Source organism: Folsomia candida, unplaced genomic scaffold, assembly GCF_002217175.1.
Source record: "Folsomia candida strain VU population unplaced genomic scaffold, ASM221717v1 Fcan01_Sc011, whole genome shotgun sequence".
NCBI lineage: Eukaryota > Metazoa > Arthropoda > Collembola > Entomobryomorpha > Isotomidae > Folsomia > Folsomia candida.
The window spans coordinates 1,659,018-1,684,725 of NW_019091203.1; the positions used below are offsets into that span (position 1 = coordinate 1,659,018).

Sequence of the window (25,708 nt, forward strand, 5' to 3'; positions counted from 1 at the left end):
CTGATTTTCAGGCATTACACGGTTCGTGAAATGCATCCACAATTAATATTTTGCACGATTCTCACATTAGTATCTTTAACGTCAGCCGGATACTTCTCAATACTTGCAAAAATTCAGATCAAACGCCTTCTTCGAAATATGAGCAATTGTGACGTTCAAATTTTACACGACGGGACGGACATTGTCAATTTTAACATTCCTGTTAAAGTTATCTGTATTCCTAAATATTCGAATCTTTACTTGCACCCAAGGGTGAATTTACCATCTGCAATTAACGCATTGTCATCCCGAAGTCCCAAATGTAAATTAAGTTTCGTCCTCTCAAAAGTATTCATGGATCTCACCGATGAAATTGATGGGGTGTCCTCGCGATCCTTAAGAGAATGGATAAAACTTTCAACAAGCTACCATATCTTTAGTATGGATGGCAGCCAAAACCAGCGTTTCTATCACCACGGTGATAAATTATTTGTTGTAATTCTAACGACAGCACCGGATAAAGGAAATCAATCAATTAAGCCGATATTTTTACCTTTGTTATTAAATACATTTGTCGCCGTCCTTTCATACCTTACAGACAATTTTATCCACAAAGTATGCTTCATTCCATACTCTATTGATTATGTCGATAGTATCAAAGATTGTCAAGAAATTACTTACTGGGATAGACGCATATCCCGCGTTACTACCTGGCCGGTGGAGTGGTGCTACATGTTACCCTACATGGTCGATAGGGTCAATATTGAAAAAACTTCCACAAAATCTAATCCGTTTGATCGTAATAAAATCTATACAATTCAAAACTTGATTGATATCTCGTTGTCAAAGGCGAACGCAACCATGATACACAGCAAGTATTGTCCATCGAGACCCTACCTTACATTTAATTACGAATTCGAAGCTACTGATATGGTAGACCCGTTCACGGATCTCATGACACATATCCCCATAATAACACGGATATCTGGCTGGCAGTTTCTTACATGCTACAGAGAACAGTATAAACCCTTCGAAATTTATATAGCTCCATTCCAGTACAGTTTGTGGATCTCATTATTCGTCACGTTGATCATGACTATGCTTCTAGCCTCGATATACAAGTATTTCTCCGCGTACGCAAATATTTCTTTCTCTCCTTGGCTCTTCATATTGGCGACAATATTTGAAGAAACAGGCTACGTCCCGAGCAGGATTGAAAAAAACTCCCAATTCCGCTTAACTCTAGGCATATGGTGTCTCATTTCTGTCATCATTACCAATTGTTACAACGGCTTAATGATTTCTGAACTTAACGCACCGCTCCCAGCTTTCGAACCTGGCACGTTTAGTGATCTCGTTTGCAGGAAATTATCTCCAAACACGACAGATTATATGCTCATCAAATCTAGACAAACATATTTGGACGCTGAGGGTAAGCTCTCAGTGCACCAGCTTCAGTCGTACCTATGGGCTATGGTTTATAAAGAATTTCGTGAACAAAATAACCCATACCGGAAACACAATTGTTTCAGGCTTTTGTCTGTGCCACAATCATCACTTCATTTTTTCAGGGTGCCAGAATTCCTACGTTTTCCTATAGCCATAGCTGGAATCGTTATGCCTAGGGTCTATAACTGGGATTATAATTCATACTTTAGAAAACAAATTAACTTCCATTTTAGCCTGTCCCTACCAATTCATTCCCATTTCCCCACCAACTTTAATTCCACGTGGAATCCCAAGAACGCTACAGAATTCAAGAAGAATATAGAGACAGATCTTGTTGAGTGCGGTAAAACGGTTTTCATAGATTATTCTAGCGCTTTAGAAGTGGAGCATGCCTTCCTTTCGAAACACTACCCTTGGCATAAATTCTATAACGGAAAACAAATTTTGCATAGTAAATCGGACGGATTGGTATTCCGAGGCGTAGGAATATCAAAAGTTCCAGCATACAACAGATATCTCGTTGAGGCTGGAATTTTCGGCCGCTTGTGGTATGAACTAAACAATCGTTTGAATTTGGGACGGAAACCAGCAGCTAATGCAAGTGCGGGGGGCTTTAAAAAACATAAAGAAACCGATATTTACGTTGGATTGGAAGGAGCTATTCAAACATTTTTTATAATTTGGGGCACCGCAATGGCTCTAGCTTTGGCAATGTTTGTATTTGAAATGCGACATCGAATTTATCTAGGTTGTAGGCTCATAGTTTATTCGATATTCGTTACAAGTTGGAAGATTATCAAAAATGAATGTTTCCGAAGGATAAAGAAAAGACGCAAGTTGGGTAGAAAAGCTTGTGCGAAGTAAAATGGAATGGTAAGAAACCCAATGCAATATTTATCAAGGGACAGAAGCACATAATATTTTAATATACATTGCTTACAATAAACAAAATGCAGGACAAACAAAAAACTAGAAATATGCAAATTTTCTCGATATAAATATACCGTAGTCTTAAAAATATTTAATGGAATATTGCGTTTGTAATAATATATATTTAAATTAGTTATTTCGTTATAGAAGTATTGTCGGAACACAGCGTTAATATTACGGAAAGAGCACTTTTTAGGCACAGTATAGAAAAATGACTTAAATAAAACTTGGCTTTCTATATACAATAAGCTTGTTAATTTCTACTGGACAGAATTTTTCTCTTATTCCTTATATACAGACATATACATAATTTGTGAGTGAAGCGGACTACATTTACAAAATATAAAGGCATATGTATGTTGGATTTGGACATTATCGAATACGAAAAACTTGTTCAAGTTTGGGTTTGTTGATTTGACGAAAGACAATTACTGTAAAAATGCCCTTAAAAATGTCCTAAACTGAATATGTTTGGCTATGATACCCTGAAATATCTTGGAAACATTAAATATGTACAGTTTGCGAGTTCAAATTCAACCAATTATCTTCACCGTAACTGCCCAATACTCCCTCACATAATTCCCTCTATTAGTCTCCTGTCTTAAATTGGTTTTCAAGTGCTTAACCGGGATTGTTAAGTACATGGCTGGACTCCTATCTCTCGTCGTATTCTGCACAAGACCATCAATTCCAAAGCGAGCATAATTCTTAAATGAGAACAATTAAATAAACAAATATTCAATTTAGTTTAATTTTAATGTGTGGTTATTTTATGAAAGCATTACCTTATCATCCAGTTTTAGTTCTGTTCTGAGCCTATAAGCTCTTTGAGGATTTTCATGAATGGCAACCCAGATTATCACGTCGTCATCGGATTGAATTGCTCGCAGTACGAAATTCTCCGTACCTAGTGGACCCTGTATAATTGCCATGCTGGAGGAGCCGTCTGAATGGGAAAATAATTTTCAGCAAAGTTGTGATTAATGGTGTACAGGGAACGTGCATATATTACGCTACCCATCCACCATATTGATAACGTAATATTTATATAGACGTTCCCTAAAAAAATTGCATGGTTGAAGCTGTTGTAGTAGTAGTCTCATTGTATTAGGCGGATGAATTCAATGAAGGTGCACTCTTAGAAATACATTTTGTTACTCGTTTGAAAAATATGTAAATGCAGACTGAATCGGATGTTAAGTAAGCTATACCAAATCAGAAGTCGACGCCGCCGATCGTACGGCGCCGCGCCGCCGAACGCCGGTAGCATTTTACGCGCCGCTGCGGCCGAAAAATTTGATTTCCTATTCCTTTAACATTGTGACGCCGCGCCGCCGAAAAATTACAAAAAACTGGCGCCGCCGCCGCCGAAAATTTGTCGGCGTCGACCTCTGTACCAAATCCTGAGTAAACTTTACTTATTATCAAGTTAGTGTTACTCTGAATTTAGGGTAGTTTACTTAACACGTATATATAGAATTCAGAGTGCATTTACTTTTTTAGAGAGTATCATTATTTTTAAGAGTGCATACATACACAAATATTTTTATATTGATGATTTGACATATGTGTATTATAAAAGAATGTCATGTACATATTTACCTCGCACCCACTTCCTGCCTCGATTCACATAAAACTTTACGTATGCTTCGTTGCTGAAAGTTTTGACGCTGTGTACATTTCGCAAATGTAGAATATAGTCTGAAAACTGGATTGAGGAATTTTGACACCCATCAGTTTTGAAACAGCATTCTATTGGTCTGAAATTTAAATTTAGTTACACCCTTAAAAATTCAGTGTTAAAATTATTCCAAGCCGTATTTGTATATGCATAACTCTGTTAAATGGAATTGATAAGTACTACGGGGTCGTAATACATAGCTCTATTATATAAATTTTCGTCATATTTTTCAGTAGCAAATTTTTTTGCGGACGGTAAAATTTCTGCCAAATAATACTAAAAAATACCAAATTTTTAAGAGTATATTTACCGTCAATTTGGAACTTATTTATATACTTACTGAAAATGACAAATGAGTTGATGCTCTTGTAATCTTGTAGTACCACCTTGATAAGCACATCCGTCTGCTGCATATCGACACGGCTTATCAACTTCTTTCGGTTTAGGGATGCATTTAATTTTCCTTATCTTCAACTTTTCCATATTGTCAAGTAACTTTTTTTGTTCTTCTTTCATCTCGATTTTCTTTCTCTCCTGAACAATCAACTTCTCCGCTAGTAAATTGCGAGAGCAGCCCGCATCATAAGAGGCACGGCATATGGGACAGGTTGAAATCTGAGGTATGTGCGTGGCACAGATATTATGCCCATTTTTGCACTGCGTTATCCGACCAGCGCACAAATCTAGGCAGATGCTGCACTCGAGCATGTTGGAAACTTCATCGACTGAGTCTTCGAATAGGTAGGAGGGCCAAGTCTCCCTTGATGTGGAGGATGAGACTTCGGTGGATTTTGAAGCACTTGAGGACATAGGTCTCTCAAGAATTCGATAAACATTAGACGGCGGTGTTGGCAACAAGTCCCAAGAAATTGGAAGTGGCGGTCTTGACCTTGACGTCGATGGCAAGCTGGTCCGGTTTACTTCTGTAAGGCGATCTGGAGACCGAATTGTTGATAACGTACGTGTGGATCGTAACGAAGTCGCAGATGGCGCTGTTGGCATTATTGATGTACGTTGCGCAATTGTTATTCTTGACGTTGATTGCGCTGTTGTTATTGTTGGCCTAGATGGCGCTGTTCTTATTAACGGTAATGGCGCTATTATTGTTGGCGTAGTTGGCGCAATTGTCATTGTTGACGTAGATTGCGCTATTGTAATTCTTGCTCTAGATGGCGCTGTTCTTATTCTTGACGTTGATGACGCTGCTGTTATTCTTGACGTTTCTTGTGATGACGCTGATATTAATTGAGTTGGACTTGATGACGCGACCTGACTTCGCCCTGTAATTTGAGTTCTTGGCGGATCAACACGTGTCAATTCTTGCCTACTTCTTGCAAGAGAAACAAACTCTCTTGTGGGCACTGTACTTAATGGTTGTATGGGCTGGCCGCCATAATTTGTAGAAATTGCGTCTCGGCTGGTCGAATTGGCCGCGGGCGGCGGTGGTACCCTCCCAGAATAAGGTGTTGTTGATGAAGGATAATCGTTAAACCCACGTGGTTGTGTCGTGCTTGTTAGGGAAGCATTATTGTACACAGTATCACAATTCTCACATTCACAAAATATGTCACATGGATCATGTGGTCGCTCAGGTGAACTGTTTAAGGAAGATGGTGACGGGTAAGGCACGCCATTTTGAATATTTGAGGATAACACGTTACCCATTGTGACACTTTTTAACCTTTAGGTTTTTCGTACATACCACTTAAATCAGGGCGATAGGTCGAAATGAATATTATGAAGGAGAAACTATGTAGAAATCTAAATTAATGAAACAATTCACGCAATCATTTGTAAATTCGTTAGTATTTCGTCCTTTTGTAAAATAATTTTACAAACTTTATCCAAATAAAGAGGCCCCTATTGAGTGAGTTCACAAAACTTTCTTAGCTAATTATACGTCCACAACTTTACACAAGTTTACAGATTTTACGGATTTTATAAGGTTACGAAATGCTGCGTGAATTTCCTCAATATTTATTACGTATGCACTTAACTTTATTTATGTACTGACAAAATTTCCAGCTAGATACATTCAAGCACAGCTGCTGTAAATTTGTTGATAAATGAGTGCCAGCATTCCTTACTATACATTTATACATTTGTACATATATTCATGCACATGAATATACATATTTAGTTGTTGGACGGTCAGTCCACACCATGCAAAAACGGTGGTGTACATACCGAAATATGAGCAGTTAGGATATGTACGAACCACTTGTTCATTAGGGACTGTGCAGAAAGCATGTGATGGAAATTGGGGCCTACCTGTCTTATAAGTATTATATGGGCAAACAGGTTTCGCCCGGGGGTGGGAGCATACTTAAACTCTACGAAAATCGATTAATTACATCCTTTATGTACGGCCCTTTACACACTTAAACATACCAATGTACATAGGCACTTCCGTAAATAAACGGCGTATGTACATATATACTTATTATGTAGTTCAGAAAATATTTAGTCACAATGCAATGACGAACAACCAGTCGCCGGGGAAAGCATGGGAACATTAGGAAAGTCCATATATAATGTAATGAAAAAAACGCCGATTGTAGGATTATCCACCGACCCCTTCCCTATCCGTACTAACGTTAAGGTTAACGATGATACACTGCTAAAAATCTGGTAGATCCACATAGATACTACGTGCTGGTTACCAGCTGGTATTGACTTGGTAATAATTTCCTACCGGATATGTAGTACATTGTTCCTGATTGGTAAATTTTTCATTACCACAACATTACTGTAGACTGAACGTTGATTCCCGGTAACACCAGATTCACGTGTGTATGTACTCCGGTCGGTAAAGATTGGATACCAGATTTCTAAGAGTGCAAGATAGGCGACCCACAACCACCTACCCAAGTTTTTAATGACGTAATACATGGACGTCCCCTTAATTAAATTGGGCGAAGAAGTAGTTTTTATCTATATCATAGACAGATGACGGGGATAGCATTGGATTCATTTTCCCTTTGTCCTCACATTTCCGCGGCCACTGTCCGCATGTACATATAGTACATTCATATGTAGGAGAATACATGAGTCAGAAATAAGTGCAAAAGTACTTACTTAAGTAATTTTTGTACATATAAATGTAAATGTGGTAAATATGTAGGTATGCTCTGTATTTACCGAGGGTAGTATAATGACAAATTAGAAAGTTAGTCTTTAAATGGGTCTAGTATACATAAACCATACCCTTTTAAGGATTAGCATTTTTTGTACGATCGAATATCTACAAAGATATTCGATACAACAAATTTGTGCATGAATGCACAATCTTCAGATCTGTTTTGATATGTAACAGCATATGTGTTTATATGATTATCAAAAATAAAATGCTAAGCGTATGTAGACACGAAAAATAAAACTCTGGCGTTACACTCAAGTATACATAACATTTCATTAAAAATGTTTTAACGTTTCACTTTTTCAGAATAATATATGTACTCTAACCGCCAGCTACATAATCCTAAATTTGTAATTTCCACAGTTTTGTTAATTCCTTTCTCATCTATTTAATAAAAATTTTGATGTTCAGTATCTATGTACATATATTTTTGGAAATGCGGCAATAGTTTAAAATTTTACATGCGATCGTTTTTCTGTAACTTACAGACTGTAAGCCAATTGTTAAGGAATAGCACATTGTGAAACTTTATTTAAAATAAAAAAACTCAACGTTTAAATAGTTGTTATTTCATGTAAAATGGATTCATGCGCATAAATTTGATCATGCGAGTACCCATTCTTAATATATTTTATCATCCTGTATCCCACCTCATTTGTCATGTAGTCCTTCATCGGAGCCACGTATTTGGGATGCACCTCGACCGACAGGACCTATTGGATTAAATCTAGCACTTGTAAATATTCTTCGTGCACAACACCTTTAAAAATTAAGTACCCTTTTGGTAATAAATGCACTTTCCATTTTAAATTTTATAATATGTACGAAATCCAGACTAAATTTTACTCTCCATCGAATCAACATTTACTCTGGATCTAGATACACTTTAGAAATATGGTTACGATTATAACTGTAAAAACCAAGCTATCACCTACCCGGAGTATAGTGTCTTTACGTATGTTTAATTGTGCCTTGCTCGTTGGAATTGAAGAAAGTGACTTGAGTGAATATACGATTATTTTATCTACTTAAACTAGATTTTATTTCCAACAAATTACTAATTTGTCAACACAATTCAGAGCTCTGCACTAACACGAGTTGATTGGTGACTACTATAACGACAAATTAATCGTGGACATCAATTACAAAGAATTAACAATTCTTACTCTTGATTTCCTACCACGACGACTAAATCCAAAATGTCTGACTCTGACAACGACTAAAACTCGACTGTGTAGAATTCTTCTACCTACTTACTTACTACGACTTATAACAAAGAACGACGCGCACTCAAAATCCCACTCTGACGTCACCATGGCAACCACCACCACGTCACGGGGCAGTCTTACACGCATATTCAACAATTTACAAAAATACATAAAACAATTTCATAAATACATCATTTTACATTTAACATACTCCCACCTTCTTTTGTGAGAGCAAAAGAACTATTCTAAAAACAAATTATGCAATTATCAAATTCAAATTAAATTACACAAATAAATTATAAATTCCACTTCGGATACCGCCCTGGTTTCTTCGAGATCCTATCTTGATCCTTACCACCAACTTCCGGCTCCTTCTGGACTTGCTTCTTCTCTTGACATCTTCTTGGAATTCAATTTGTGGTCGGTCGCTCCCACCATTCGACTTTCTTCTCCACCACTTTCTGCACCTTCATCTTCGGCTTAATAGAGGCTGGACGACTGAATCCGATGGGGTTACAAGCTTCCATCTTCCCACACGACGGCTTATTCGTGTACTTGTCACTAATTAGACCAAGTACCTTTGTTGTCGAGAGTAATCTTGACTTCTTTGGAGCAAAGCTGTTGCCGTTTCCCAATCCGCACCCCCTCATGGCAGGCTGGCCGATTCTGGGAACCCCCACAACACTTTGCTCCCACCGTCTCAACTCGTCGACCTTTACACGTTTATGCTCTTCTTGAGTTTTCCTCTCTACAGAGCTCTTGCTTGAACTAATTACGACACCAGCGTAATTCAACTTGCTATTGTTGACACCTGGAACCACTCCGCTGATAGTCCATCCAAACACGGATTCCACGGCGATCAATCCACATCCAAGTTTGACCATTCTTCCGGTCATCAAACTTCCCCACAGATCACTTCCTATCAATATATCGACTTCCGACGCTGAAGTGTCTGTCGTGTGGATCTTCTTCCGAGCCAACTCTTTACACCAAGGGCCAGGTGGGATTGCTGGGCATGCTCCACAAATAAAGTCCTCGTTGACTAACTGGAGATTCATCCTCGCGCAATCCTTCCTATCGATACCGCTGGCGTTGACCCGATAACAATTCTTTTCTTCGGTGCTGGTCACATGTCCACCGAACAAACTATTCTGAAGAGTCAACTTGTCCACTACTTGACATTTCAATTCCTGGGCAGTTTTCGTCCTGATGTATGACCTCTGACTTCCCTCGTCGAAAAGTAGCCGGACTGCTTTCTTGGCTCCATTTGCTCCGTTCACCATAACACGGAGCGTCTTCATCAGGACGACTTTGCTCTTGCATCCCTGACTGAAGTTTGTGGTGGTTTCTTCCACCGAACTACTACTTGATTCATCTTCATTAATTGACGTCACTTCCTCATCTCGGACCTGACCAGGACACATCACAGAGTAGTGTTTCCGTCCACATATTTGGCAACTGACCTCTTTGGTACAGTCATTTGCATTAATGTCCTCTTCCCAGGCAGATGAAGCATCCCCGATTCTCCTTCACCAGGATCTTCTCCTCGAGAGGTAATGTCTGAGCCTTATAGCACTTCTGACTTTTGTGATTCGACTTTCCACAAAAGACACATCGCTGGTCAGCTTGATGACTTGAATAGAGACCGGCAGCAGTAGAGAAATCTTCACATTCACTTTCTGCATACACGTTTACTTTCTCTCTATTCTTGACTAGACTTTGCCTGAAGGTTGACAGCACAAATTTTCTTTCTTTGGCATTCTGTGCCTCCAGCCGCAAAAACTCCATCAGGTTTTCTAAATTGGTAGCAGAAGACAAGTCTGATTTCTTCTCGCGTACCCTCAAATTACTATTCTGCCACCTGAGTAACACTTGCTGTGGCAGACTGGATTCCACTAATGGATAAATGAGTTCACTTGGATCACTAACTTTCCCCAAAGACTCGAGACTCTTCAAATGACCTTCCAACTGGTCATGCAATTCTTCCACGTCGGCATCTTCTCTTGAATCCGCGGCGCTATTGATAGCCAGGCCCAACAATTGTCTAATATAAATTTGGCGTAAAATCTTCTCATCACCAAACCGGGACTTCAGCTTCTCAACCACCAATGGATAATTCTGATCCGAGCGCGGATAAATCTTGATCACTTTCTCTGCTTCTGATCCGGGGACAATGGCTTGAATCAAATACTGAAACTTCACGTTTACTTGCAATTCATCATCTTCGTGAATCTGACGGTATTGAGCCCACCACCCCAACCAATTCTTCCAACTCCCATCGAATTTCTGTAGCTCGATCTTGGGCAGTTTGAAGCTTCTATCCTTTTTGATACGCTCCCCATTCACGGTGACATAGCTGCTACTTGCACTCGGACTTGGTGGACGGATTTCTGCATTAAGAATCTTCTCAATATCCATGATAGAAACTCTGATTCTATCTGAATATTCTTCATTCACTGCACTCTCATCCCCATAAGACCCCGCCGTGCAATTGTCATCCAACATCTGGGTAAGCACTTTTTCATCATGTTCTCTGATCGACGTCTGCAGGGATTCCAACTTCCTTAACTTGATGGTAAGTTCTCTCGAGTCCTTTGGATCTTTCGACAACTCAGCAACTACACCATCCACCGTCTTGGTAATGGAAGCTCGAACTGGAGCCCTCGCCTTCTTCAGTCGATCCATGATGTTATCTCAAATCCAACAAACAAAACAATTAGAACAGTACACGCTTATTAACTCAATCAGCAACAATGCCGACCTCTATGGCTCCCGAACGCTCAGGATGGGGCCCTCAACGAGGCAAGACAGTAATTGATTAATAGACGAATAAAGTTGAAGTTCCTCTCGGGTTGGACACGCCGATTTCAATCTGGTCGGTCACTCCTTCCTCACGGACTACTTCACAGCAACAATAAAAAACTTGAAAGGTATCACCTGAACAGCCCCCAAATACTCAGGGTCGGGTCCTCAATGAGGCAAGGCTTGATGTGAATCCTCTCCTTTGAATCTGCTCCTCGTCCAGACAGCAACAATCGCCCAGGATTTCCACGGAACACTTTTTGCACGTACACTAATTCAATCTGCTCCTCTTCCAGACAGCAACAATAGCACAGGATTTCCACGGAACACTTTTTGCACGTACACCAATTCGATCTGCTCCTCGTCCAGACAGCAACAATCGCCCAGGATTTCCACGGAACACTTTTTGCACGTACACTAATTCAATCTGCTCCTCTTCCAGACAGCAACAATAGCACAGGATTTCCACGGAACACTTTTTGCACGTACACCAATTCGATCTGCTCCTCGTCCAGACAGCAACAATCGCCCAGGATTTCCACGGAACACTTTTTGCACGTACACCAATTCGATCTGCTCCTCGTCCAGACAGCAACACTTGCACAGGATTTCCACGGAACAGTCTTTGCACGTACACTAATTCACTCAAAAGGTCACAACTCACTGACCACTATAACTAGTCCACTTTCAACTAAAACTGACCCAACGAGCAATCACGTCGAGGTCACCACTGATGTAAAAACCAAGCTATCACCTACCCGGAGTATAGTGTCTTTACGTATATTTAATGGTGCCTTGCTCGTTGGAATTGAAGAAAGTGACTTCAGTGAATATACGATTATTTTATCTACTTAAACTAGATTTTATTTCCAACAAATTACTAATTTGTCAACATAATTCAGAGCTCTGCACTAACACGAGTTGATTGGTGACTACTATAACGACAAATTAATCGTGGACATCAATTACAAAGAATTAACAATTCTTACTCTTGATTTCCTACCACGACGACTAAATCCAAAATGTCTGACTCTGACAACGACTAAAACTCGACTGTGTAGAATTCTTCTACCTACTTACTTACTACGACTTATAACAAAGAACGACGCGCACTCAAAATCCCACTCTGACGTCACCATGGCAACCACCACCACGTCACGGGGCAATCTTACACGCATATTCAACAATTTACAAAAATACATAAAACAATTTCATAAATACATCATTTTACATCTAACAATAACCAAAAAGTAAACGTATATGACTCTACCGCCGTGGTTATAAATTTGTCATCAAGTGGTTACAATTGTCACCGAGTAATTATAAAGTTTCACCGACTTGGTCTTAAATTGTCACCAGAGCTAATAAATTTGTAACCAGTCGGTGATAAATTTATAACCACGGCGATAGAATCATATATGTACGTTTACTTTGTGGTTATAATCGTAACCCCATTTCTATGAGTGTAGTATAGGAAATTTAATTTAGAATGGAGAGTGCATTTACTTTTCTAAATGGTATATGACATAATGTTTAAGTGTGTTAATCAAATCTTCACAACATAGTTACATACCTTGATAAGAACCTTATCCCATGGAATGGTTTTAAGCACGTCCAACTCGGCTCCTTCAATGTCGATACTGAAGAAGTCCACCGTTGTCATATTGATGGCTGAGAGGATTGAGTAAAGTGGGAAACATTGGGCATCAAAGGAATAATAGTCGGCCTCGTTTCCGATAAAATGTCGCTTTCCTGGAATGAAACTTAACCCTTCGTCCCGATCGTGACGGAGAAATTCCATCTATTTATTTTAAAAAAGAGCAACATACATGTATGTAATGGAATTGGGGTAAAAGTTCTGACCGAAATAAGCACCGAGACAATTCACGCCGTCAGTTGTAACTCGTAAAATTGTTAAGTTCTAAAAAATAATTTTAGAAAGTTTTACAAAGTAAAAGGTGATAGGGATAAATTACAAGAATTTGTACGCTAATTTTTTTAGAAATGTTTGTATAATTTTGTGAAAATCTGTGATTTTGGAGACATTTACAGATTTTACAAAGTTGCAAAGAACTGCGTAAATTGTGTTGATATTAATATTTCCGAAAATTAATTGAAATTTGCCTTTTGTGGTTGACTTCCGGTTGAAAGACAACATTCCGCTATCCAAGCTGCTCTATTTCTTATCATTAATTTTTTCAAAGGGCGAGGATCTGACTCGACGAGGAGTCCTGTCCAGCCATACTTTTCCTCGAGGAGCATCGTGTTTGAGAAAAATTCGCCATCATTCGCCCCACACTCGATGAATGTGCCACCATTCTGAAATAATATAAAACAACATAGAAGCTGGTCAAAAATCAGAGTTGAATCAAATATCCGGTTTTCGGATTATCCGCTAGAATCGGATAGGATTTGATTATTTTTGAATCCAAGTATTGGGATATTTTTGAATATCTGAAGGATTTATAGGTTCGGATATTTTTGGAAATTTATAGTAACGAAGTTTTCCTACAATCAAATAATTCATCGGGTCGGTTTGGGTATTTAAAAAAAAGGTCATGAAGGTGGATATTTTCCAAACTTTCAAAAAACGGATCGGGCTGTAATCAAACCTGTTCAGTTTCATTCATTTGACCGCTTATGATAGAGAATGATGGTGAATGAAAATTCACCGAAAATGAATTTCTCGTAATTTGAATGAAAATTCGTGAAGGATTCAGTAATTTCAAATGAGTGACTATGAATGAAAGGATTTCTCACTTTTATTCATTTTTCACACCATGCTTAAGACATTGGGCCAAGTAAGAAATGAAGTGAGATGATGTGAAATGAAATGAGTTTGAAAGATAATGACTGAATATTATTCAAAATCTTCAGTCAGGGTTAATAATGACTGGATACTGAATGAAAAACGTTTTTCTGAACAGGTACATATTAATGTGATCCGACTCAATTCAACTGAAAAAATAATACAAATTACACAGATACATAAATTTTTTAACTGTTTCACCTTATTTTTAAAAAGATCTATTATAAATCGCGACACTTCTTGCTGTTCAAATTTATTCGTGAGATGAACCGGGGTCCAATCAACGCCCGCCTGGACACCTTTTGGCGACGGTGGAATGAGATACTTTTCCGAAATGTGGCGCATTAAGCGGGCGTCGTCTTGCGCCAATTGTCCCGTCCCAGACTCTATTTCCGCCTGAGTTAGTTCGTACCCTTGGAAAAGGGAGAATAAATTCCACCCGTCTTGATTGGCAAGACTTGTCGACAAAAATATCAGGGCGCAGATAAACAATAAAAAAGTGTACAAGTAAAAGACGTGCCGCAGTGAAAGGCATCGGCGTGTGGTAAAATGCATATCTGTATTCTTAACTGGGTCAAGTTATTACGTAAAATTAGCAATTTAATGATACTAATTTAGAGCTGCACACGCTAAAAAGTTTACAATATCAGAAATCTGGCATTGTCACGGTGGTATTTATTTCTCGGTATTAAAGTTACACTCAAAACAAAACGGTGTTAATATATGACTTAACCGCCTTGGTTACAATTGTGATTCCGAGAAGTAATGAATTTTTTCCGTCCAGTCATAATATTATAACTACCGGTATCAAAATCATAATAACTCGGATTCAACATTGTAACCAAGGCGGTTAAGTCATATATTGACACCGGCGGTGTTGATTTGACAATTTTTGCTTTGAGTGTGCTTGCCGTTCAGTATTATAATTACACCGGTCCATTCAACACGATAAAACTTCGATCCCGAGCTATGTTTAGCAATTACCGCTTGGTATTGTCTTTTAAAACAAGACTTCTATCTATGACAAAATAAACAAACGACTGGGGGAGATTTTTGAAGTGGAGCACATTTGGTCAGTACCAAACCTTCATGTTTTAGAAAAATATGCAAGACTGGTATTTCGCCAGATACACGCATTGATAGACAAATTTTTCCTTATTACATTAAAGATTTGGAACACATATGTAAATAACGGCATACTTATTTTTCAGCACAGTTTTGCTTTTTGCTTACATATGTACCAGTCAAACATTTTAGTGAGGATACATATATACAATTCTGTAGCCTCACTCATTAAAATTTGTTCCGTGTAAACAAATTTTTATTACCAGGAAACTTATTTTTATTTCAACTAAATATGTACATAATCTAAATAGAGACGACATATCTGCATGAGATGCACATAATAATTAAGCTCTAATGTTACAATTACTACATACATATGCCGCAGTTACTTCACTTGCACTCAAAATAAGGTAGTAATGAATCATTACCATGCGGAATGACTATGTGGCTCTACCACGTCGGTTACGATTTGTCGTAGAAATGGTAAAAATAAGTTCAGGGAAATTCAAATTTAATACATAATGGTATTCACTTCCTTAATATTTGGTAATGAATTTGAATTTCCCTGAAATTATATTTACCATTTCTACGACAAATCGTAATCGACGTGGTAGAGCCACATAGTCATTCCGCATGGTAATGATTCATTACTACCTTATTTTGAGTGTGGTAACACAAAGTTGGTAATGCGAAAGGTGATTATATAAGAGTGTGTATGTACATGCCAAAGTACTAGTAGGTATTAACATAATATGTTAATACATATTATGTATGTATGTGTTAATATATGTAAAACTACAAATTCGAAAAAAATCAATATACTTCTGAAAACCCCACAAACTATGGAATTTTTCCAAACTGGAGAACAAAACAATTCATTTTCCAGCTAAAAAAAACAAAGGAAATATTTAACAAAGTTTCGACCATGTTTTTATTACTTAACTTTTTTTTTAATTTTGCAACTTTGACATTTTCAGTGCAACTTTTTCCTTCTTGTGGACCTATAATTAGCAATTTCAAGTAGCATACTATGCCATACATACTCGACAAAATTGAGTTACGAGAATTTGTGTAAGTGACCTTTAAAAAAAATTTCTAACAAATTGTAAAGTGTAGCTTAAAATTTCTTTCAAAAGTGGAAACTTTATGTCTACATAGTTAATTTCTCAAACCTATTATTATCTTATTATTTTACTAATAGATACTTAGGTACGCACGTGGCATAAGCTGTACATTTTAATTGGAAGGTGTATTTTTATTTTTTTAAAGTATCCCATTTTTCGCAAAACTTCATTCACTGCAAATTTCAATAAATCATAAAATCAATACATTTTGTAAGATTGGAATTGACTAAGGAGGGGAGCTTGCGAGGTTGATAATAACAGATCTTGGTGCCCTTTGGATATGTGGTAGGGACCCATGAGTGTACTAAAACCCTGAAGTAGTTTGACTCCATGGCCACATTTGCGCCCGCCACACCCACTCAAAAATGCCCAAAAAACGCTTTCACTCGAGTTTTCACTCACTCAAATCCACGTCAAAAATCCAATTTTACTCGGATTTTGAAATTTCTTTCACCATTATACTCCCAGATAGTTGCTTTCTTCAATCCAATATCAAACTCAATTTTATTGATGATTATTTCGCAAACATAATTTGTTTTGTTGATGACTACAACAATGCTCATTCAGAATTTTAAATTTTAAAAATACTAAAAATTTCGAAAAAATTGAGTTTGATATTGGATTGAAGAAAGCAACTATCTGGGAGTATAATGGTGAAAGAAATTTCAAAATCCGAGTAAAATTGGATTTTTGACGTGGATTTGAGTGAGTGAAAACTGGGGTGAAAGCGTTTTTTGGACATTTTTGAGTGGGTGTGGCGGGCGCAAATGTGGCCATGGAGTCAAACCACTTCAGGGTTTTAGTACACTCATGGGTCCCTACCACATATCCAAAGGGCACCAATATCTGTTATTATCAACCTCGCAAGCTCCCCTCCTAAGCTGGTGAATCAAGGTAAAGTTTTTTTTTTCACGCGACGTTACCGTCGTATTTAGAAACGCCTGTGCTAAAAGCTAGTATAGTTAATAGTTGTACTGGGGACACCTGCGGTCGGACCCGTCCGCGCGGTGGTCGTCGCACCCCCAATGGATTGCTGCAGACTCTCCAGGATGGATTCAAGTTGATCCAAAATTTCTTCGATTGCGGTCAAGCCATCAACAACTTTTTTAATTTGCCTCGCCACCAAGGTTTGTCCTTTATCAACTGCTTGATTCAATTTGGCTTGCACCGAGTCAATCTTGGTGTCCAGTTGAATCTGTAAATTTGTAACGGTGTCTATCAGCTGGTCTACGAGAGGCAGTACAGCACGTGATAATTGACCGGACAGGGAGTTCAGCTGTTTCACGAGCTGTGACAGCTGGGCCGCGAGGACATTCAGCTGCTCCGGATTGGGCAAGAGCGCAGTGGTGAACGCATCCAGGATCCTGAGTAACAGAGCCCCCTGACCTGGTTTACGATGAAGGTGACCGGGTTATTCAAAGGGTTAGGGGTGTTTGTCGTTGACGATGCCCCCGAGGGTGGCGTCGTTGGCCGGATGGTTGGCGCTGTAGTTTGGGCAGCTGTGAAAAAATTATTTCATAATTTTGACAAAATTAATAAAGCTTCATACAAAGAATTGAAGCATTTTGAAATAAGTGACGACCATAAATATTGAAACGCTTAAACCTAAAAATTTTGTCTTTACCTGCTCCAACTATAACCAAGGAGGCAACGAGGACAAAAACTAGCTTCATGGTTTCTCGAAATTTCTCGAAGTTTGGGATCTCTTTAGATTATTTCGGTTCGAAAGGTAGGTTGCGTCTGTGCTTTTCCCCTTGGGGAGATCTCCTTTAAATAGGTTGTACCTGAGATAAGCTCACAGGGGATGAATAAACTGTGAATAGATTGCGATTAATCTGGTTATGCAAAGTTCAATTATATTGGGGATTTAGTGATGCCATGCAATCGTATCTGCACATATTTTGTATACGTACACTTTTTACTTCTAAACGAATTTGAAGATTTATGTACTTATTAAGAAACTGAGACGAGTGCTTAGGAATTAATAGGGTATTTATTAGGGTTGCCGCGGGTAGCGAAAATGCTACCCGTTACCCGACCCGTTACCCGCAGCACAACTACTCGTACCCGCACGGGTACCCGTTACCCGCTACCCGTTACGAGAATTAAGTTAAAACTAACTAACCTTCAGAATAAATTTGATTTAATCAATTATTTGCTCATTTGGGTTGTTCAGTAGTTGGATATAATACTGTGCAGGTACCGAATGCCATAATTTGCTAGATGACCTTAGATTTTTCTGAAACCAAACTTTTTTGGCTTACAATGGAACCTTTTCAAGCCTATGCCGTGATTTCTTGGCGAATTATATAGAAAAATCAAGCCAAAAATTAGGAATTATCACTTATTTTTCTGTTGAATAGCCCGTTAATAGAAAACTATTTGGGGGGAGAGTTCAAAGTCAACTATGGTTAACGTCAGCGAAGGAAAAAGATGCAAAACATGTACTTAAAAATTGGACTTTGACGTTAATATTTTGATATACTCGCGAGACAATCCTTGTGTAATTTGAAAATAGAGTCAATTTTTAGTCTGATTTTTAAAATTTATATTTTAAATGAAGGCATCATTTACGAAATTGCCTACAAATAGAATTTTTGCTTTCAATCGATTCAAGTTTTTCACCTTCAAAGCACAAATTAAAATCTCGTCAGTTTTACATAAAGACACAAGTACAAGTCAAGTTATTACTGATGTTTCAGAGCAGGCAAGTTATTCTTGAGAAACAATAATTTCTCCGCATTTTCCAAGAATAAAAAGCATTTAAGGCTGCCGTAGGCTTCTGTTGCTTCCGAAAACACACGCTCGCTATGAACGCTAGTTGCTGGCAAATGGAAAATGCCAAAATTTGAAATGAATAAATAATAAATTGGTGCTTTTGTTCGTAAATGGACTAACTTTCTTTGTGAGCTGTTTTAAGTCGAAAATTAAATAAAAACTGAACTACCCGTTACCCGTGCGGGTAGTTCTCGCTACCCGCAGAGAACGGGTACCCGCAAAAGTCGTGCGGGTATGCGGGTAACGGGTACCCGACCCGTTACCCGCGGCAACCCTAGTATTTATTATCTCATATTTGTATCTATCTAAATCCTACGTAGGGTTTGTAAGACTGGGTTTTTTGCGGTATTTGTGTTTATTTTAGATTTTCTCGATATTTTGTACTTGTTTTGTTATTTTTTACTTGTATTACAAAATTGAATTCGATACACTGAAGATTTTTGATATGTATGAAGCAAAACATTCAATTTATAAATACATAAATATATATAGGGAATATCATTTTTTATATTTTTCTTGGCAAATTTTTCAAACAAATTTCTGGTATTTGATAATCCTTTCCAGGAAGTTTTCATGTTTTGAGCAAGTTATTCTTGAGAAAAGTAGGAAACATGAATGGCTAAAAAATCGCACGTCTTTGGAACCCCAGTACATATGTTCATATTTATTCATAGTGAAATTAAAATCTAAGCATGTACAAACATATATGTTTGTACATACACATTGTATATACATATATGTATATATGTACTTAAGGAATGTATGGTTATTCATTATTCACAAAATGGTCTCAACTTTCTAAATCTTATCCGTGTCAAACTCCAGCTGCTGTGAGGCAAGTGTCTCACTCAGGATTAACTCTGCATGATCAAGTTCAAAGGCAGCGTATTGATGACTGCAAGATTAATTGCTTTTCTGAGGAAACACGTGCTATACATGTGTATGTACATGTAATATGTAAATTTGCGAACGATTAACCGTTGGATAATGTATATGTTGTATGTACATATACCAGAACTTATGTCATATATCGTACCCCATTATGAAACGTTTATATATTACGTCATCATTTTAGTGGGTGGGTGGTGTAGGGCTGCCTATCCTTCCCATGTTAAAATTTCTTATCCCTTAATGTTTTCGTTGGGTGGGTGGATGCTAAAATCGAGAATTGTTGATGACGTCCTCTATGGATGGCCCCTCTATGGTCACATACATTTCGGAATCATTAAGACGTGTAAATAATACGTATTTACATATGTACATACAGGCTGGTTTAAATATCTCACCACAGTGGAAAATTTTACAAAGAGGAAAGTTCATTAATCTCCATTGGTTAGGAAAATGTGGGATTTAGATTTATGTTAATTATTCAACTTCAGTATCAAAACTGATGAAATAATTTTTAAATCGTTGAAGTTCAGATGCAAGATTTTGATAAGTAATGAAAATTTAAGAATTTTTTCGAATAGAAAATTTCCCATTGTAAATAGCAGCGAGACATTTAAACCACCCTGTACATGTTTAGGCATTGAAAATTTTCTTTAATCCGATTCACGTAGGATTCGAATTAAAGAATATTAATTATTTTCTGTATGTATGTATCAAACATACATCTTTATATGAATCGGATTAAAGAAGGTTACTAAATGGAAAATTTATGGGAATCTGATAATGTGATAAATTTGTATGTATGTTTAATATGTACTTATGCAATGCTTTCCGCCGATTTAGTACTTGTTTAATGCTATCACGAGGTGAAGTGTTTCTACATTTTTAATACACCTTGTATTTAGATTTATCAGTAATTCCGCTTGTGAGTCTGACTTGGAGAATAGGCTCAAGCCCGAAGAAAATTTACATATCTTAATTACTGCAAAACAGATAGCTCTCCTGAGGTTACTGGCTTGGGATGAGGCTTGCTTATTTAAGAGAACAATTTATTTATGTACCGCTGGACAATATCTATGTGTGTATAAATATACGCCATAAGCTATGCAATACACATACATATATGTATCTTACTTTACATAATTGACTGACAACGCGATGGTGTGACGTATTTATAACCTTCCGATTTGGTTGAAATTTTAAAATTATGTGGTCCAATTCCATACAACAAATGTTTCTTGAGACAGTTTGTGTGATGGCCAGAATTTGTCAAAATATTTGGGGTCAAAGTTGAAAAACTTGGCGATTGTTACCAAGGGGATGAAGCAAATCCCATTCCGGGCGATTACTTTGGAAATAAAATATCGCCCTTTTTCAACTTTGACCTCAAATATTTTGACTGATACACAAAAAGAAACGTTGCTGTATTGACTTGGACCACGTAATTTTAAAATTTCAACCAACTCTGAGGGTTACACTTCACACCATCAGATTTTGATGTTCATACATATTCTTATGTACGTACATGAGCCAATTTATGACATCATCAGTAACATGTATAGATGATGCACATGTAAATATGGTATGTCCAGGAATAAGTGGTTCCGCGTAATGTGTAAGCATACTGCGCAGTTTGTGCAGACTGGTATTTTTCATTTTCATTTTTTGAAACGTAATTACATGGGTCTCCAGGAGATACAAAGCATTTTTTCTTAAAATGACGAATTTTAGTAGTAATCGTCATGAAGGTGAAAACCTCGCGAATCGAGTTTTTCACAACCGCAAAATCGTCGCTTGTCGTGACTCGAACAAGTCGTGGCTGTACTTCAAAACGGAAACATGTCACAAAACGACAATCTATATTCATTTTTCGGTATATGAGGATGACAAAAAGTGGAATTCAAAAAACATTCCAGATCAACTCTCCTCATAGTCACCCATAAAAAACTCTTCAGCCATAACTCTTCCATGTCAAATTGTGGCGCTGCCCCGATAATGAAAATTTAATAAAGTTTGTTCCGCAACATCGAAGTTCATAAACTGGGGATTACAGAAAAAATTAAAGAAAATCTCCCAAAGTATGTTAAAGACCAAAAAATCACCATCCAAAAATGTTGCAAAAAAATGTGTCAACAAATGTCATTAAAAATTATGATCAATGATGAGGAGATCTACGTCGACCCTGATCCCATAAAGACTTCGGGAAACACATTTTTTCACGCAGGCACCTCTGCCAGTGTAGATTATCAACAGAATTTGTACATGAAAACTATATTCCCTGTAAAATGCCTAGTTAGTCATGTAACGGTTAACATTGAGAAAGATATTAAAACAGTCAACCTCATAATGTCCTTTATTTGTGAGAAATCTACCAGTTTCGGGCCTTGGGCAAAAGAAGGTTCTCCAACCTTCGCTCCAAGGCGAAAAAGCTGGTGGCAGTCGAACGTTAATGGCAAAAAATAAGCCAGGACATTTCGGAATCGGGTTGAAAATCGCTAATTTGAGGGTTGGTGTGGAAAATCGGATTGGTGGCCAGGATGGGAGTAGGAAAAATCTTTTGGAAACTAAAACTAGTAGCTATGGTTCCTACGTACACTTTGCCGAAGGTTTTATAAAATTCTTCTAACCAGGTCGTATTACACAGGTCATTAGGCGGGGAACCATTTACTCTTAGACAAATGATACGTATTTATTAAGTTATTTCAGATACTGCTAAAAATGTGTGAAGTCAGATATACACTCCGTGATAACTTCTCCCTGGGTTGGTACTTCCGGGGGAGAAGTTATCATACATATCTATAAATACCCATATGTACATATGTTGCTGTTTATAACCTTAAAATTCAAGTAATTATCTTCACCGTAACGGCCCAATACTCCCTCACATAATTCCCTCTATTAGACTTCTCCTGCCTTAAATTGGTTTTCAAGTGTTTCACCGGAATTTTTAAGTAACTGACTGGATATCTATCCCAGGTTGTACTCAGCACATAATCATCACTTTGATAGAGGGGCTGACTCTTAAATAAACGAGAACAATTAAAGAAATGTTCATTAATTAATCTCGAAATAATTGTAATTTTATTAAATCATTATATAATTACCTGGTTTCCAAAGTTTTCCAATTTTAGTTCATTTCGGAACCTCAAGTCTCTTATATAATGGGCATGAATCGCTATCCAGATCATCACCTCATCCTCGGATTGAATTGCTCTCAAAATGAAAGTGGCGATTCCTAGTGGACCCTCGATAATTGCCATGCTGGAGGAGCCGTCTGAATGGAAATAATTGCCAGAAAAGTTGCTTGGGTTAATGTTTTAGGGAGCAAATTGTTTTAAAAGGTGGTTTTAGCCAGCGGTGGGAGTAGTCCCATTGTTTTTGGTGGTCAATGAAGGTGCACTCTTAAAAATAATGCTACCCTTTTGAAAACTAACTGGACCCTTAATTATGGGTAGGCTACGTATACTAAATCCAGAGTAAACTTTTTGTTGATGGATTAAGTATAATTTAGTTAGTATAGAATTCAGAGAGCAGTTACTTTTCATTTTTTAGTGTGTATGCATAAATATTTTATTTTTGTATTTACGAATTGACCTATGTGTGCGTCTTAAATGAAAATCATGAATGCATACCTCGCACCAACTTGCCGCCACGATTCACATAAAATTTTACGTATGCTTCGTCACTGAAGGTTTTCACGTTGTGGACATTTTGCAAATGTTGAATATAGCCCAAGAATGGGATTTCCGAGTTTTGACAGCCGTCATTTTTGAAGCAGCATTCAATCGGCCTGAAATTTTAATTAATTTAAGCAGTTACGCTATTAGAAATCAAGTATTAAAATAATGTCGAGTGGTGTCACATTAAATATGACTTTGTCAAGCCAAATAGAATTGATAAGCATCCTAGCCATGTTCGGTATTATAGTTCTACCATATCGGTAGTAAATTTTTACGGCCGGATATAATTTTTGGTACTACAAACCAGTCTATTTATTTAAAAAAAAATGAAAATTTATTTCCCATTTTTCTACTGTAAATTTCCTCAAAGATGAATTGGCTAAGTTTTTTTTCAAATCGACTTGTTTCTTGTACCAAAAATTAGCTTTAGTTTAAAATACCAAAATTTGCATTTATCTCAAAACTTATGGAGTTGATTAAATCTTTGAAATTGCATTTAAAAACATTGAACTAGGGTTGAGTTAGAATAAAAACTCTATGGAGCCTTAACTTTAAATTTAGTTGTATACTTACCGATAATCACAAATGGGTTGATGCTCTTGTAATCTTGTAGTGTGACCCTTATAGGTACATCCATCTCCAGAATATTGACACGGCTTATCAACTTCTTGGGGTTTCCGGTCACATTTAATTTTACTTATCTTCAACTTTTCCATATTGTCCAGTAACTTTTTTTGTTCTTCTTTCACCTCGAGTTTCCTTTTCTCTTGAACAACCAACTTCTCCGCGAGCAATTTCGGGACGATCCCTCTTTATAAGAGACCCGACAAATGGGACAGGTTGAAATCTGAGATGTGTGCGTGGCGCAGATATTATGCCCATTTTTGCACTGCGTTATCCGACCAGAGCATAATTCTTGGCAGATGCTACACTGGAGCATGTTGGAAACTTCATCGACTGATTCTTCGAATAAGTAGGACGGCCAGGTTTCCTTGGAATCAGGATCTGGAGTAGGTTTCGCCGATGATGGATTGACATGTGTCGTTGTGGGTGATACGTCACAGGAATTTGGGACTTGTGGCCTTGACCTTGATGTTGATGGTAGTCTGGTCCTGTTGGTTTCTAAAATGCGATATAGAAAGGAGCGAATTGTTGGTCTTGGTGGGGACCTTAAGGTTGTTTCTGGCGTGGATCTTAAGGTTTCCGTTGATGACGTTGCTGTTGATCTAGTTGCATCGGATGACGATATCAAACTTGACGGTGGACTCTGACTTGTTTCAGAACCAACATGTCTCAATTCTTGACTCCCTCTTGTGGTAGAAAGAAACACTCGGATGGGAACTGTATTACGGGTATTGAAAGATCTCTCGGGTTGTGCCAGTTGGCCAGAATTGGTAGAATTTGAGTCTCGGGTGGCAGCGGGGGAGGACGGTATCCTGGCAGGATATGGTCTTCTTGGTGAATATTTGTCAAACCAGTGTGATTCTGTCGTGCTCGAATTATTGTGCAAATTGTATAACAATTTGCACAAGTACAGAATATGCCACATGGATCACGTGGTCGCTCAGGTGAACTGTTGGAGGAAGATGGCATGGCGTTAGGCACGTCATTTTGAACACATGAGGATATCGAGTTACCCATTGTCACAGTTTTTAATTTAAAAGTTGTGTCTTTCGTACGTTTAACTTATGTAATTCGCAGTTATCAATCGAAATTAATATTGGAAAGGGGAAACTAAAAAAATTAATGAGGCAATTCACCCAGTCATTTATGTATAACTTGTTAAAAAATTAGGAAGTAACCCGTCCTTTTGTAAAATAATTTTACAAACTTATAAAAAGACATTCATGATCAGAGCAACTTTACAGAAATTACTGAGCGAATTATCCTTGCAAAAGTGTTTACGCAAGTTTACAGATTTTACGGATTTCACAATATTACCAAAGGCTGCGTGAATTGCCTCAATCTTAATTGTAAATATGTGTACTTCACTTGATTTACTTTTAAAAAATTCCAGCTACGTGCACAGCCGCTGTTCATTTAGTAAGTAATGAGTGCCATCATTCCTTCGTACGTATACATATGCATACATGCATAATCCATCCACATATTTGCATAGCTGGACACTAGGCCCTTGATGACATGTACCGTATGTAAGGATAGATATGGACCACTT

The 25,708-nt window shown here is 37.7% G+C and overlaps 4 protein-coding genes and 2 long non-coding RNA genes across 6 annotated transcripts; 1 reads left to right on the top strand and 5 right to left on the bottom strand.

Annotated features, from left to right (window-relative positions):
- Positions 1–2,321: 2,321 nt before the first annotated feature.
- On the bottom strand, positions 2,322–6,113 carry LOC118437017. Its single transcript, XM_035855759.1, has 4 exons — positions 4,380–6,113; positions 3,961–4,118; positions 3,144–3,304; positions 2,322–3,065 (listed from the first exon to the last, which is right to left on the bottom strand). Exons 1-4 carry the CDS (start codon positions 5,702–5,704, stop codon positions 2,892–2,894), a joined length of 1,818 nt encoding a protein of 605 aa, XP_035711652.1. The 5' UTR covers positions 5,705–6,113; the 3' UTR covers positions 2,322–2,891.
- Positions 6,114–9,871: 3,758 nt separating this feature from the next.
- Positions 9,872–11,430, bottom strand: LOC118437053. The gene is made up of 2 exons (XM_035855824.1): positions 11,148–11,430; positions 9,872–11,079 (listed from the first exon to the last, which is right to left on the bottom strand). Exon 2 carries the CDS (start codon positions 11,069–11,071, stop codon positions 9,872–9,874), a length of 1,200 nt encoding a protein of 399 aa, XP_035711717.1. The 5' UTR covers positions 11,072–11,079; positions 11,148–11,430.
- Positions 11,431–12,625: 1,195 nt separating this feature from the next.
- LOC118437054 (protein Star-like) lies at positions 12,626–14,552 on the bottom strand. Its single transcript, XM_035855825.1, has 5 exons — positions 14,199–14,552; positions 13,313–13,507; positions 12,762–12,989; positions 12,695–12,698; positions 12,626–12,645 (listed from the first exon to the last, which is right to left on the bottom strand). Exons 1-5 carry the CDS (start codon positions 14,550–14,552, stop codon positions 12,626–12,628), a joined length of 801 nt encoding a protein of 266 aa, XP_035711718.1.
- A 1,153-nt stretch (positions 14,553–15,705) lies between these two features.
- LOC118436954 lies at positions 15,706–16,438 on the top strand. The gene is made up of 2 exons (XR_004835808.1): positions 15,706–16,133; positions 16,264–16,438. It is a non-coding gene; the product is annotated as an uncharacterized LOC118436954 (long non-coding RNA).
- LOC118436953 lies at positions 15,976–17,920 on the bottom strand. The gene is made up of 3 exons (XR_004835807.1): positions 17,811–17,920; positions 17,110–17,685; positions 15,976–16,359 (listed from the first exon to the last, which is right to left on the bottom strand). It is a non-coding gene; the product is annotated as an uncharacterized LOC118436953 (long non-coding RNA).
- Positions 17,921–22,176: 4,256 nt separating this feature from the next.
- On the bottom strand, positions 22,177–25,594 carry LOC118436909. Its single transcript, XM_035855570.1, has 4 exons — positions 24,106–25,594; positions 23,485–23,642; positions 22,957–23,126; positions 22,177–22,872 (listed from the first exon to the last, which is right to left on the bottom strand). The coding sequence occupies exons 1-4, from the start codon at positions 24,246–24,248 to the stop codon at positions 22,696–22,698; spliced, it is 648 nt and encodes a 215-aa protein (XP_035711463.1). The 5' UTR covers positions 24,249–25,594; the 3' UTR covers positions 22,177–22,695.
- Positions 25,595–25,708: the final 114 nt, after the last annotated feature.